Source organism: Parus major, chromosome 7, assembly GCF_001522545.3.
Source record: "Parus major isolate Abel chromosome 7, Parus_major1.1, whole genome shotgun sequence".
In the NCBI taxonomy this organism is placed as follows: Eukaryota; Metazoa; Chordata; class Aves; order Passeriformes; family Paridae; genus Parus; species Parus major.
This window is the reverse complement of record NC_031776.1, coordinates 28,280,557-28,295,301: the sequence shown is the minus strand read 5'-3', so window position 1 is coordinate 28,295,301 and position 14,745 is coordinate 28,280,557. Positions and strand designations below refer to the sequence as shown.

Genomic DNA, 14,745 nt, shown 5'->3' with positions numbered 1-14,745 from the left:
AAATAAATCAATAAAATACCACCACCCCCAAGATGTCAAGAAAAATGGTCACTTATTAAGTGCCTTTTGGATGATTGGTATCCATTAATGGATGGCTTGCGGCATCAAGAGGAGATGCAAAGGTAATTAATTACTCAGGAACTGTTTGTCCACTTTGGAAACTCAGGGCTTTTAATAACAAATTCCAGGAGGAGAAAATACTCACTTTGTACCTTAATTCATCATCAGCTTAAAACTTGACTGAGGTTTATGAGCCTGGTCCAAGTTTTTGACATATCTGGGATGAGTTTCAAGGGAGCTGCAGGAGTTTCATGACATTGGCTGTGCCGTGAAAGGCTCCTATGGAACCTGAGAGAAGGGACTGGTCACTGTAATCCTCACAAAGTGCTACAGAGATGATTCTTCTGCATAGGCTCTTGTGGTTTTTAGTGATTTCAGACCAAAACAATGCAGAACTCAGGAAATTTTGTCACATGTCTCTAGCCCCTCAATCTGGAAAATGGAAATCAAGGTGAAATAAAAACACACTGTGCTTTTCCTCCCTCAAAACAAGGTGATGGGCAGGTTTCAATTAATCAATATCCATCATGTTTTATATTTAGCTTTGTTAGAGGCTTCCTGTGTTGATGAGGTTGTTTGTTTGTTTGTTTTTAACTCCTTTTCTGTGTGTGGAATGTGCCGCTTGCTATCAGATTGAAGTGCTAAATGTGTTTTGTACATAATTTGGAGAGGCGTTTGAGGTCACAGCCTCTTCCAGAAGGATGCTGTGGCATTACTCGACATCAGGCTTTGCCTGGCCCATCTGGCTCCTCAGACATGATTTCATGCATTTAAATCTCCTATTAGTTGGTGCTTCCAAGGAGGGGGAGGGAGGGGAGCAGCCCTTGGCCTGGAGCTGCCCTGGAACCAGCATCAGCAGGATATGGCAGTGGAGCACATGGTTGTGCTATGGGGATAAACAACTCCAGCCCCACATGGGGAAAAGCCAAGTGCTGGTAGCCTTCACTGAGTGCTCATGCTCTACACCTTCATCCTGCTGCACTTCCTTCTCCCAGCACTGAAGATTCTTTCCCAGCCCCCAAGGAGGGTGTCAGACCCATCACATGGGTGGCAGGGTTGGTATCCCTTCCACACTACCCTCTGTAAAACAGCATTTTCTTAATAAAACCAACAAAGTGAGGGTTTTTTTTTTCTCTGTTGTTTTCATGTGGCTGTTGCAACTGGTGCTCAAAAACATCAGTCACAAATTGACTCCTTCAATGCAGCGATATTCCTTAGGAAAACCCTGAAGGTAGGAATAAAAAGTAAGTTGGCAGGAAAACACGGTAGTTTTAAATTTACAGGCACTAAACCTTGACAAATCAGACACCTGTGGGGGAAGAGAATGCATTTGGGAAGTCTGAAACTGCCTGAATATCGGTGTTTCCTTTTCCTTTCCTTTCCAGGTGTTTGTAAATAATGTGCTGCTCGTGGAACCATGGTGGAGAGAGCAGAGAGGTTATTTTCTGATGGTGGGTACTGGTTTAGGCCAGGGGTTCACACCTGTGGGGCCTTTGCTGGGGCTGGTGAAGGCAGCAGCCTCACCACTGCCATGGGCTTCAGAGGCTGCAGTGGCACTCCTGTCCCACCTATATTAAGCCCTGCCAGGATGTGGCTCATCCAAGGGCAGTAGGGGGACCTTTGGCCAGCATTTCCTGCTGTTGGCTCTGCACTCGGGCACACGGTCCTCATGGTCACGCCTGCCACAGTCACAAGTGCCCTGTTTGGTTCAGAAATGAAGCAGGTCAGGCAGGTTTAATGGCAGTTTTTGGGAGGACATCAGCTACCCCCTTCCCTCCCCACTGAGAAGGAGTTAATTCAGCCTTCCCTGCTTTCCCAGCTAGTGGCACTGCATGGTGGGCTGTGCTGTGGGGGCAGCACAGGGGAATGGTGAGACGGAGCCATTCGATATGACACGGGTTGTTCTTGCAGAAGTGTTTGTTTTGCATTTGCCTGTGTCTGCTATGGCTCTCCGTGGGCCTGTTGAGTGAAACAGTAGGAAGAATTTATTGAGATCTTTTTGGAAAAGCATTTGATACTATTCTTCCTGCTTGTTGGATTTACAGCTTGGAAGGATGCAGTAGGAGCGTGGAGCTGCTGGTTTAGATGTTAGGGAAATCTCTTGGAAAAGACAGAGAAAAGGATATGAGATCTAGTTTTGGTATTAGGGCCCTCAGGCTTGTAAGCAACTAGACAGGAGAGCATCCATTTCATGCTGGGGCAAATTTGCTCCCTGCAGCCCTGAGGTTGTATCCTTGGCCTCAGAGAGGTTTCTGTGCCCCTGCTGCCTTCCCTGTATTGCACAGTTGAAAGTGTCAGATTTGCAGGTTGGCAAGGCTTTCTTTCCAGGGACTAACAAAACTTTCAAAAGAACCATATTTATTGTAGACATTACTTACTGTCTTAGGAAGTGGTAGCATGGAGTCTCACATTTCATGTATAAAGATATCCCTAAGTGTTTGAGCTGCTGCATTGTCCTGTGCCATGTCCCAAAGCATCAAAATACTTCACAGCTCCTCCCCTGAGGAGGAGTTTAGTTTGTGTATTGGTGTCTCTGTCTTACCAAGACAGAAGCTGTTTTTTGCACAACTATTCCATACAGAATGTGTAAATACCTGGACATAGAATGAAGGAGCCTAAACATGTCCTCGGTAGATCAGGCACCTTGGTGGTGACTGCCATGGCTTCTGGGTCACTCAGGTCACTCCATTTGCCAGGACTGGGGTTCTTACTTGCATGGCTAAGGCATAATCGTGATTGGTCTGTCCTTCATGTCCCAAACTGACATGGCTTGACTTGTTCCTTGGGTTTAGGTAAATTTGAAAAAAGAAGATGGCAAAAGCTATAGGGAGTAGATTGATTGACAGAGGGTTGCCTCAGAGGTGGCCTTTCCCAGGGCTTTCATCCATGATTATTCAAGTACCGGAATGAGGATTTCTGAATGTGCTTCACGGTGAAATGGTGTGGGAAGGTGCAGGAAAAAAACATTCGCACGTGGAGAGAAAAGCCCATGAGCAGAGGAGAGCGAGTCCTGTCGGGGCAAAGCCGAGGCCATTAACGTGCTGGTGTGGGCTCATCAGTGCCACCTCTTGGGTGGAAAGAGGCTGCCAGGAGAGTCTGTACATCAGCCACCGACTTCTGCTTTTGGTGCAGAGCGAAACAGGCAGTGGGGGGCCGTGGAGCAGACCCCGGGTGTGTTCGAAGCTGCAGCCGGCTGGACGTGGTGAGTTGTCAGCAGTCACCCTCCCCTTTGGAAGGTCAGGTTCTGCTTGGCTTGTGGAAATTAAATCTGATTGTGAAGCTGCTCGAAGGGAACGCATAGGGCCCGGGAGCGACTCGAGGGGAGAGGCTCGCCAGGACGGGTTTGTGTTCCCTGGAGAGGGGGAGCTCAGGGGGACCCCAAACCTGCCGCATCGGGGTGCGGGCAGCTCCGGCAAAGCCCAACCCACTGCTCTGCGGCGTGCTCACTCCCAGAACTAGAATAATGAAATTATGAAGGGGAATTTCAGAACAATGAAGGGAAATCCTTTACCTCCCGTACAGCCCGGCCTGGGAAATTCACCACTGCAAGAACTTGCAGCCTCAAACGCTGCTGCTGGCGTTTAAAAGGGAGCCAGCTTTATAACCAAGAAAAGGGCTGAAGTTATTTATCAAGGACTTGATTTCGACGGGAATTAAGCTGGGGGCTGTGCAGTGCGGGAGGGGGTGGCCGTGCCCGCCGGGTGCCGCGGGAGGTGCCCGCATTTCACCGCGGAACCGGGGCAGCTCCGCCACGGCTGCGGGCACGGGGGTCCCGCTCGCCCGGGAGACGCAGCAGGAAAAATAAACTAAAAGTAAAAAGAAGCGTAATTAGTATTATTGTTGTTATTATTATTGTTATTATTATTATTCCTACTAGCACCACTCCTAGTGATGCCGCAGCCAGCCGGGTGAGGGAGCGGGCGGCCCGACGGCTGCGAGGGGCGGGAGGGGGCGGCCGCTGGGGGCCGGGCCGGGCCGGGCTGGGGGGGCCGTGGGGAGTCGGGCCATGCCGAGCCGAGCCGAGCCACGGCTGGGTGATGTCAGGCTCGAGGAGGAGCCTCCGCCGCCTGCCCTTTTACTTTCGGGCGCCGGCACTTGGCCGCAGGCTGCTGCCGCTGCTGGCCGGGCCCCCCCCTCGCCCCCTCCGCTATGGGCACCCCGCACTTTTAAGGCGCCGCCCCGAGGTGGGGGGGGGCACGGGGAATTAATTGAAAATCGCTATTTACGTGGTTATTCATTGCCCCGCTCCGGGTATGTGAACAACCACCCCCCTGCCCCCCCCGCCTCCCCTTCCATCCACCCCCAGCGCCATGCCGGCAGCCTGCACCCTGCTGCTGCTGCTGGGCTTGGGGCTGGTCCCGGTCCCACCGGCCGGCTCGCTGCCCCTCGCCTCCCCACGGCGTCTTCCTCCACCTCCCCCTCCTCCTCCTCCGTCCCGAAACCGTCTCGGCCGCCCTTCCTCGCCTCCCGCCGCGGGACACGGCGGCAGCCCGGGTGAGTGCCCCGCCATGGGGATGGGGACCGAGGCAGGGACGGGATTTCGGCCCGGCAGCGGTGGCGGTGCGGGGAGAGTGCGCGGGGTCCCCATCGTGCGGGTCTCTGGTGGAGCGGGACCCCGCACACTCCCCACAGCATCGCGGCTGTGGGTGCCGAGCATCCCGACATCACCCAGAGCTCATTCGGCTAAGCGTAACACTCCCCACACAATTCCCCTTTTTTACCTTGCTCAGCTCATCGTGCTACACGCAGCTGCTTCAGTGGGTGAAGGCTTGGGATGGGAATGGTGGGTGGGAAAATGTAAACACGTTGTAGCTGTGTGGACTGACTGGAAGACAAGTGGTGGAAACTTCAGAGGAACTTGAGAAAGGTTTTGGGAGGCACCAGGAGTACTGTCCACATGTTTTCCCATCCAAATGAGAAACTGGGGGCTCCTGTGGGTGGTATTCAGGGTCTAGGCTGCCTCCTGCTTATCTCCAGAATAGCTCTCATCTCACTTAGGTACTGACCCCTGTCAGGTAGGGGGACAGATGCTATCAGCTCTCTATAAATACCCTCTCTCTGTCTCCATTGCCTACAGACTGTCAGATTATGTATAAAGTCACATTTTTCCTTGCATGCCACATCTACAGTGCTATTATCACGAGCAATGCCTAGTTTCGTGCTTTACAGATTGTGCTGAATTTGGTTTCAGCACAGGAGAAACCTTATTTCTCCCAGAATAAGCAGGGATGTTTCAAGTGTCATTCAGTAAACTGACTTACTCACCAAGGAAGGCACATAGCTCTAAGGATGACTAATTCTCAATGAGTTTGGAAAGCACTGGGTGTCTGCAGGTGGTATAAGGAATCCAATATAGCAAATTAGTCCTGCGTAGGTTTTAAGTGGGTTTTAGGATTCATTGCCTGCCTGAGCTGGACTGTCAAATTTTATCTTTTAATTTTTGATGTGGAGAGAATATTGTGCTTTGGAACTTGGGGTTAAGTTTAGTTGTGTGGAGCTGTAAAATTTCAGGAAATGTGACAAAACTACATTTATAACTTTTTAGTTTTCTTCACAAACCCAAGGCGTGCCTTTGTAGGATGTATCCAGAGTAGACCAAGTGTATAGCTGGGGATATCAGCTGGAATGTAGCCTGCAGTGGATTAGAAAGCTCCTAACTAGCAGTGCTTGTGAGAGCAGCTTTGTGGCTAGGATACTGCATGGAAATGAAGGAGATTTGGGTCTGTTCCCAGCTCAGCTACTTCTTTGTGCCACTCCAAGTATCGGTTTGCCCTCCAAACTGGGAGAGAATAATGCCATTTTACCTGCTACCAACCTTGTGAAGATAAAATCTGCAACTTGCCAGCAAACTGCTCACCTATTATTTGATGAAAGCTGTGCAAATTCCTCAGTGGACAGAAAAAAATATTTCATTTCATCTCAGCTTTCGGTTTGGCATCTTTTCCTGTGACCTTGATGACTCCTGAGAGTCAGTAGAGGAATGCATTTCCTTTGTTAAGAGTCTGAAAAGCTCGAACTATCTGTCCACATGCTGGAAAAACCATTTGTCAAGCCACCAGTGCCTGGCTGCCCGGCTCAGCGGTGAAGGCTTTGCTCAAACAGCTACAGGTGCTTGTGAATTATGTCAGCCCCAGCCAGAAGGAACAGGGGATGCATCGTGGAGGAGTGATAAATAGCCCAGCAGTAGCTCGCTCCCCAGCAAACGGCATCATGAATTACACTGGGTCCTGACAGCTGCGATTCACTCGCTGTTCGCTGCAGCTCTATGCCTGTCAGTCAAGGGATTGTCTGCTGTTAGGGGAGCAGCCTGGGGGATCTCCTGAATCTCAGGTTGAGTTGTGGATTCCTGAGAAATCCCTGTTTGTGTCGCCGCTGCTCCTGCCCCTCGGAGGCATTTCCCACCTCTGAAAACACTTGCTCCAAGTGGGAGCGTTTCTTGTGAACCCATCACCCTGGCACTACCAGGAAACGAAGATTACATCTCCCTTTACAGCAGTCTGAGCCTGGGCGGCAAAAGCCCTTTCTCAGGCGGGGCTTAGTGAGCAGATGGTGAGGCGGTGGGTGTAGAAATGGGGCTTTTGAGTCTCTCACAAAGCTTGGGGCAGGGGAGCAGGGCTGCCCTTGCAGCCTCACTGCCTTCCCGGCCGGCTTGTGCCTCAGCCTGCATCTGCCACCCTCCTGCCAGACCCTCTGTGGGCTTGTCTGCTGCAGAGATGAGGACAGATGGCTTCATCCTGTGTTTAAAATATGGTCTGAACCCAAGGAGAGTAACACAGGAAAAAGAAATTAGGTGAAGTAGGAAGCAAGAAAGCTGGTGATAGTAAAGTTAAAGCATTATCAAATCCCTCCATGAAGTCTCTTCTGGCAGCTACTTCACATGGGCACTGAGTGAGCTGAAGGGCACTGTCTGCCACCAGCCTGGCTGAGGTCAGGGTTTGGTTACAAGCTCTGTCCTCCTGCAGGTCTCATTATTTCAGGTTTCCCATCTGTGAAATGAGAATAATTCCAGTGACACCACAGGGACATCAGAGGTAACACCGAGCCCCTGACAAAATCACTGTGGCTGGGGTCTCCCTGCCATGTCCCTTTTCCTGCTACTTCTGCCCACACAGGTGCCCTGCCACACTGCCCAGCATGGAGCTGCTGGCACTGGGCTTTCCCTGGGAAGCTTTTCTGCCATCTGTGTCTGTCCTTCTGTCCCTGCTCCCTCTCTCCCCTGGCAGATGCCACCTTCCTATGCAGCTTCCCTGGTGGGAGCCCTGGAAATGAGGTGTGAAAGCACCTGGGAAGGAGCCAGCTTTAGTTGCAGCAGAGATTTAGGCTGGCTGTTGGGAGAAACTTTCCAAAACTCTTAGAAGGGGTAAACAGTCTGCATTTATTTATGTGTATTTTAAACTTTCTGTCTGAAACTTTCTTTGTGTTGACAAAGCAAAGTTAGGAGCGAAGGAAGAAGATGCTGAGGATGTTTGTTTGCACAAAGGTACGGTGTTGCCTCCAAACCTGCCTCACATTTTGCAGTATGTATTTTGTGGCTCCTGGGGACAGAAGCCCAGCTCTCCCTGCGGCCACACTGAGGCAGAGAGGTGTAAGATGCTGCTCTCTAGCTTTGAAGCAATTTCAGGTGACTGTGGGTGGTGCAGGAAGGATGCTTCCTCCCCCTGTGGTGCAGGGACAAGGAAGGATTGCCTCCCGTTCCTCTGCACCGCTATCAAAAGGCTGCAGGGTTTTCCTGTCTCGGGCATCTTTGCTGCTCCTCTGTGAGCTCTAAGTGGATTTGGTTGGTGTGCTGTGAACATGAACTCCCCGGGGTTGTATGGATTTAGCTCTGCTCCCTTGGGGTACATAATTTAAAGCAAAAAAGAAAAGAGAAGGAAGAAAAGGCATTTCAGAAAAGGAGAAAGATTGGAGATCAGCTTTCCTGCCTGTTCCCCTCTCAAGCCCTGGAAGGTAGCAGGGGTCGTGCACTGGGTTCGCATCAATTTGTGGAAGCACTTTATGTGATATCTAAGTGCTAAATGAGTACAGTCTGAGAGATAATTGTGTGACCTGGCTGGCAGGGAGAGCACAGTGATGTGTATTGACTGACACCGCTGTGCACGGAGATGTGAGCAGGGCAGTGGGAAGGGGAGAGCTGCCGTGGCTGAAGCCCGTTACTGGGCTCTCCACAAAATCTGATTTCCCTGTACCAAACCACCAGTGCCAGTCTGTGCCCATTCAGCAGATGTTGGCAGCATGCTCTGCTCCAGCATTTGGAGGGATAATTTAACTTGCTTTATGCTTTTCTCATGGCTGGGGGGATGAGGGAGATGGGCTGTTGCTGCCACGCTTGCAGGGGCTGGTGCCAGCCTTGCTGGTGCATGGGTGCATTCCTCAGCAAATACTTTTTTCAGTATCAGAAATTGCAGATACTGATCTGTTTAGAGGAGTGTGAAGTTTCTGGGACAACTTGTTTCCTTCACCTTCTCTAACAGATACCAATTTTTCAGCTGCCAGTCAGAAGCCCTCCCTGACCGAAATATCAAGCTGTTGTATGTGCTCTCCATTCTCCCCATCCTGCTCATCTGCAGGGAGCCTGTTGGAGCTGCTGAGACAGCTCCATCATCATCATCACATCTCTCAGAGGTGGCAGAGGATTTTGTTTGTTTAGCAGAAGGGTTATAATGCCAGGTTAGAAAAGCTGCTGGTTTTGGTGGTCGTAGAGAAAATGAGTGGATGCTGCTGACCATGCCTGTGCATCCAGAACATAAAACATGAAACTTGGTAGCATTGGTCTGGTTGTGTTGGTATTAATGGAGCATTCATCCATGCTAATCAAATAACCATAACAGAAAAAAGAGCTATTTCAATTAACAAGCTAATCAAGCCAATAAAACCTGCCAGTGCAGTGATAGTGTTTCAGTGCTGTGGTGTAGAGATTAAGGCACCACCAACATCCACAGCACTTCTGGAGCTGCTGCTGGAGGAACCTCCTGGCTGGGGCTGTGGGTTCCCCATCAATGGGAGCTGTGTTCCATTTCCAAAATAAGGATAGCTACAGAGTGGCAAGGTTCAGCTGTGGCTGAGCCTGCAGACTCTTTGCAGCACAGAAATACTGTCGTTCTGCCTCTGTCTGTGTCCAGTCAAGCCACCTGGGGTGCTCCAGGTGGGGCTGCAACCCCTGAAATGCCCCCAAGAGAAATGATCTGGAGCTGGACAGACTGTAGATAGCCAGTGTAAACCCTCTGGATTCTGTGGCTTTCCTTCCTCACATAGTTTCAAGAGAGTTTCTCTGGTATGGAGGGGTGAGCAGTCTCTGGGGGTGTCAGGATATCTCTGGGCAGAGAAACAGCACTGCTCAAACCTGGGCTCATCCATTCAGACGTGCCAGAGCTCCTCTGGAAAGAGGCAGGGCCAGATCCTGGCACCTGCTCTGGCATCTTTCTGCTGTTGAAACGGTGCAAAGCAGCACTGGGGCAGTTTGACCAGCCAAAATGTCAGGAGGTGCTCCAAGCAAATCAAAGGTTGACAGTTTTAAAATATTCCCTTGAAAATGCTCAATACAAAATCCATAGTCTGTAGCTTGTGAGCAAGCTCATCACAAGGCCTGAATACCCCAACCACAGGCCCTGTTATTTACATTCAATTAAAGATGTAGGTCATACAATAGGTTTTTTCTCTTTCCTGAATGGCTGAACACAGAAGGCAGAATCCAATTTTCAGTGGCAGCAGACGTGATTACAAATTCAAATTTTTATTTCTTTGAGCAGTTTTTACAACATTTGCATTGTAATTTGCTGTTTCTGTAAATATGAGAGATTCATTTGCTGGGATATTCATCCAGAGGAGATGCAAGAGGGCTACGAGCACAGGCATGGTGAAAGAATGAAGTCTGTGGGTTCCTCTCAGAAGAAAATGGTTTTGTTACATCTGGCAGCTCTTCTCTCTCACCATTTTCTGCATACATGCAGCTGATGTGTGTGCACCCATCACCATATATCTTTTAATGCCCAGCTGTTATATATATAACATCCTGCTGCTTCAGCAAGGGGCACAGTTCATGCAGAGTCCGCGTTCATCCTTTTGGGCTGAAATCATTCACATCTGAGGACAAGGAGAAAGTTTTCCCACCCAAAAGGGAAATGATGTTGCATTACTGAGCGACCAGCCCAAGTAATAATATAATCTTAGAAAAATGCAATTCCCTTGAGTAAAGGAAGCTCTGTAAACTTCAGCTCCTCCAAGCTGTTAGTGTAGCTGTTGCCTGTGCTGTAGTAACGCTGCTGTCAGACACAGTTTACTGAAGTGCTCTAGAGAGAACAGGGGAAAAAGGGGATAGGAACCAGATCCTGTATAAAATGAGGACCTCTTGTAGGATGTGAATGCTGTGAGGTATACAATACAGATTTTAGGACCTTGGGTTACATCTCTTATTTGCTGTAAATTTGTTTTTTGTCTCGTCTCAGTGCTGGAGAGGGTGATGGCCACTCATGGTCATGAAGACTTGGAGAAGGGGCAATGCAGAGCCAGGGTGAGCATAGGGATCAGCTGGAGGAAGGTAAAATGATGCAGGATTTCCACTCACTGGAGTCAAAAGCCTGGCTGTTCAAAACCAGGGGAGAAAAAGGCTCATTTTTAGAGGTATCAGTGTATGGGCAAACCCATGGAAGAGAGAGACATTTGAGAAAGTTACTCTGTGAGTAATACCTGTGGTTTGTTCTCTTCTGCTTGCCACAGGATGGGTGGCATAAGTGTGTGCTGTGTTTTATTTTGGGCTCTGTGGGTGCTGAGTGTGTACAGGTCCCAGGGCCAGGGCATGGACCGAGCCATGAGGATCCCCCTTGGGCTGGGTGCAGCAGCTCCCCAAGTTGGACACTCACTGGGAACCTTCTCTACCAAAGTTCTGGTCTTCACAAAACCTCTAGGAACCTGCTGTCTAGGAGGTCTCTGCCTTCCAGGCTAATTTGTTTTAATGTATGAGAACAAACAAAGCTGTCTCAGGAGCTTCATCCCTTCAGAAACAAGTGTGAAATGCATGAGATATAAAAATATTATTTTAAAAGTGCCTGAGATGCATGAACAGGGTGTCACAATCAACAAACTGCTCCTATGCTGCTGCCCCCATCCCTCTGTGGCTTTGGGTGGAGCCATTTCCAGTTGCTTGTCCTCTGTGCAGGCAGGGCTGTTGAGGAGGGTTATATCTGCTTTTGCATCTGCTGTGCCCTTGGTTTGGAGTCATTTGATAAATAGGTTTGCAGTTGGTTACTTTAGCATCTCCCAAGCTGCAGTCAGCATCTCAGCTGTGGGCGAGGGAGCACTGCTGCCAAAAGTCAGGATCTGTGTCAAGAGCCTCCTAAGATTTGGCTGTTTTTCCTTAAAACCCCAACTCCTGGAGTTGTCATTACAGGAGAATCACTTAAGAGGGGTATAAGAAGAACTTCTGGCTGTTGGGATGTTGTAGATAAAAAAGCCTGGCAAACATTAGCTGCAAAGCAAGAAGTCACAGAAGAAGTTCAGGTTGGGTGTATTTTAAAATACCACTAGCTCCAAGCTGGTCTCCAGAAGCTTTTGTGTCCAGACAGAAGGGTTGTTTCAGACACCCCTGCTTGGCAGGGCTCTGCCAGTGCATCTGCAGGAGGAGTGCAACCCTCTGCCCTGCCCTGCTTTGCTAGGGGAAGAGAGGGAACACAGCAGGAATGCTGAGGGCAAACCCAGTTGCTGTCTGTCCAGCTGTCTGAATACCTTGTGCAAACGCCTTGACCTTGGTGGATGGACTCTCCGCTGGGGAAAACAAACTCCATCTGCCTTTTCACTCTTTGCATGGACATGAAGCTGGGAGGATTTTTAAAAGGGCTTCTGCAGCATTCTGACTGTGGTCTGGCTGAGGGTGATCATGTCACTTGCACTGTGACCAAATGCTGCAGGTCCTTCCCTTTGCCCTGCAGTGTGGACACCCCATCTTGAGCTTCCAATTTGGTGCTTGGAAAAAGTCCACTGGAAGCGCCATGACCCTTGCAGTTCTTTTGCCAAGGCAAACATGGAGATATTTGAGGGACCTTTTACACAGTGGTTTGATGGCAACAAAGCTCTTGCCACTGAAGTTTGGGAGAAAATAACCCTTTCTTTTTAACTCTGAGATCAAGTCAGTGGGAAAGGAGTGAGGAGGAATTTTAAGTGGTTTGATAGAAAGGCATGCAAACTGTGCACAAAGGGTTAAGTCAGCAGGGTTAGCTGTCGTCCCAGGGGTACAGCCCAGGCTGCATTTCCCAGAAGACATCGAGTTGCACACACATCTAGGGCGTTTTTCTCAGCACTTTTCAGCACACTGTGATGGCAGAGGTTTTGAAGGCTCTTACAGGATGAGTCTGACCTCTCGCCTCTATAACCGGGCAGACACTGTGGTAATTTCTGCTACCAGAAGCACCCTTAGATTCCTGTGAGATCTCCAGAGCATGGAAGAAACCCTGTGCAGGTGTTTTGGACTGATGGACAGGCTTCTTTGGTTACTGGTAGCAAAGGAAGGCTCCTCTTTTTCCTTGAAGAGCATGCTAAAAGGCCCTTCTGCATCTGGAGTGACAAGAGGAATTTAGATCTATGGAGCACAATTATTCACGTCACTGCTTGTTAGGATGCTGGTGTTAACACCCTTCCTCTTGTGGAAAATCTCATAAGCCCTGAGGACTGATGTGAAACGTCATGCTCTGGTGAACTTTGCTGAAGCGGGGATGAATCACACTAACTTTGGCTTCAATATATTATCCAAAAGATACCTTCTCTGATAGCCTAGCAGGAGGGTACTGCTGCCCACCCACCCAGGGTCTCGGGATCTATTTTGGGGGGAGAACAGCGCTTTCTGGAGTAGGCATAAATTGAGGGGTTGATGTGGGAGTTTGGATATTTGAGGGGTTTTTCACTTGGCTTTGGTTTTGAGTGCTCTATAAAAGCAAAAGGCAGCTCTGCGAGGGATCTCAAGACATTTCCCAAGGGATCTGGATATATCTCCCCTTGCAGGATCACCCAGAATGGTAGATAAGTATACCACATTTTTAAAATGAGAAGGGTTTCACTGCATCTCTGAATAACTGTTCTGCTACATTCATGCCACTAAAGGTAAGAAAACACTTTCTTATCAGGGAAACTGTAGCAGCTGGTAGTTAAACCTTCCACAAAGAAATATCTCAGACAAGTGTTGGACAGGTTTGACCCTGCATTACTTGTGAGATCTCACAAACTGACAAGGTGATTTAGCAATTTGGGGAGGAAATGCAAAAGGTAACCCTGTCTATTGAACTCATTTCTATCCTGTGATGGGAATGATTTCCAGGAGTGGAAGCATCCGCAGATAAACTGCGCATGATTTGCGTTCCTTGTCAATTGGAATCAAGGACCTTGATTGTGGAGCATAATGCTGCTCTTGTAATTCAGCCTTTATCTTTGTGCTGGAGCTGGGTATAATTGTATCTGTGTCTGGAGGGACAAGGAGAAGGGTTTCAGTGGCTGGTGCTCACAAAGGCATCTTTAGAAACCTCCTCACCCCTGGTACAAGCTTGGTAGGGCTTAAATGAAAATACCCCTGAGTAGCTTTAGACATTTGAACGGTCATCATTGTTTGATTCAGATTTGGTTACAGGACTAACATCTAAATGTTAATTCTTTTTAGGACATTATCAGCTCTTTCAGCAAATGCAGAATGGGGATGCAATATTAGACCGTCAGCCAACCCCGCAGATAAAGGCCCTTTGAAAGGATATTTTTTAGGAGGGAAACATTATCAGAGAATGCAGAAAATCATGAAGATGGTCTCTTCTTAGGAACAGGTAGCAAAAATGATGCATGAAGAAAGCTAAATGAACCAGGAGACTTTTAAATTGGGGAGTAACAGCAATTTTGTGTCCTCTGAGGACAGTCCCCAGCATGCAGTCAGAGATCCTTATAATCCTGTCCTGCAAAGTGCTGATACACCTGGAGATTGTAGGGTGCTGGATGAGCTGTGTCACATGCTGGGTTAAGGCTGAAGTTGGTGGTCACTTGATGGCATGGAGGTGCCAAGGCACTTGATGTGCGGTGACTCTGTGCTGGGTAATCTGTGTCTTTGCGTGGGCAGGAGGGTTTTGGGCACAGATTTCTGTCCTCCCAGTGTTCTGCGCTGCCTTGCTCACCACACCACGCCTGTATGCGTTGAGGTAGGCTGTGACCTGACCACAACTCCCTCTGAACCCTCAGGGATTGCTCAGAGGTGACAGCTCAGAGGTGACAGCCCAGTCCTGCCCTTCCCCAGCACCCACATCTGAAAGAAGGTGTCTATTTTTCAACCTCCCCCAAACCTGTGCAGAAAGGCACTGGAAGTGGTAAACCCCTTCCCCCATTGACAGAAAGGAAACGTGTGACTGCAGAGGCAGAGTGGTGCCGGGTGTTCCAGCTGCCCTGGGCAGTGCTGCTCCTCTGCTGGTGCCACTGGGAAAGACCTGGCCCATCCCCTGGAAGAAGGAGGTCCGGCGCCATCCTGAGCGCTGCCACCGCTGCTTCCGGCGGCAGATCGGCACGGTGTCATCTAGGAAATGAGATTTAGATCATCATCCTTTCGCAGCAGATGGGGGAAGGGAGGTGGGGGCCCTTATCTCTTCTGGGGATTCATCTCTCTTTAAGCTGCTTTATTTTTTTGCCCGTTTGCCTTTTTCTCCATCCCTTCACAAGTCTCACTGCCCCTTG

The 14,745-nt window shown here is 49.4% G+C and overlaps 1 protein-coding gene across 3 annotated transcripts in view; it reads left to right on the top strand.

The window, feature by feature from the left end:
• The first annotated feature begins 4,112 nt into the window (after positions 1 to 4,112).
• Positions 4,113 to 14,745, top strand: part of HEG1 (heart development protein with EGF like domains 1) — a 45,938-nt gene continuing 35,305 nt past the window's right edge. The window contains exon 1 of one of the 3 annotated variants that reach the window (XM_033515943.1): positions 4,113 to 4,554. In XM_033515943.1, the coding sequence (XP_033371834.1) occupies positions 4,371 to 4,554 (184 nt within the window). In that variant the 5' untranslated portion in view covers positions 4,113 to 4,370. The remainder of the gene's footprint in view (positions 4,555 to 14,745) is intronic. The other 2 variants (XM_015635080.3, XM_033515942.1) reach the window with 2 other exon arrangements.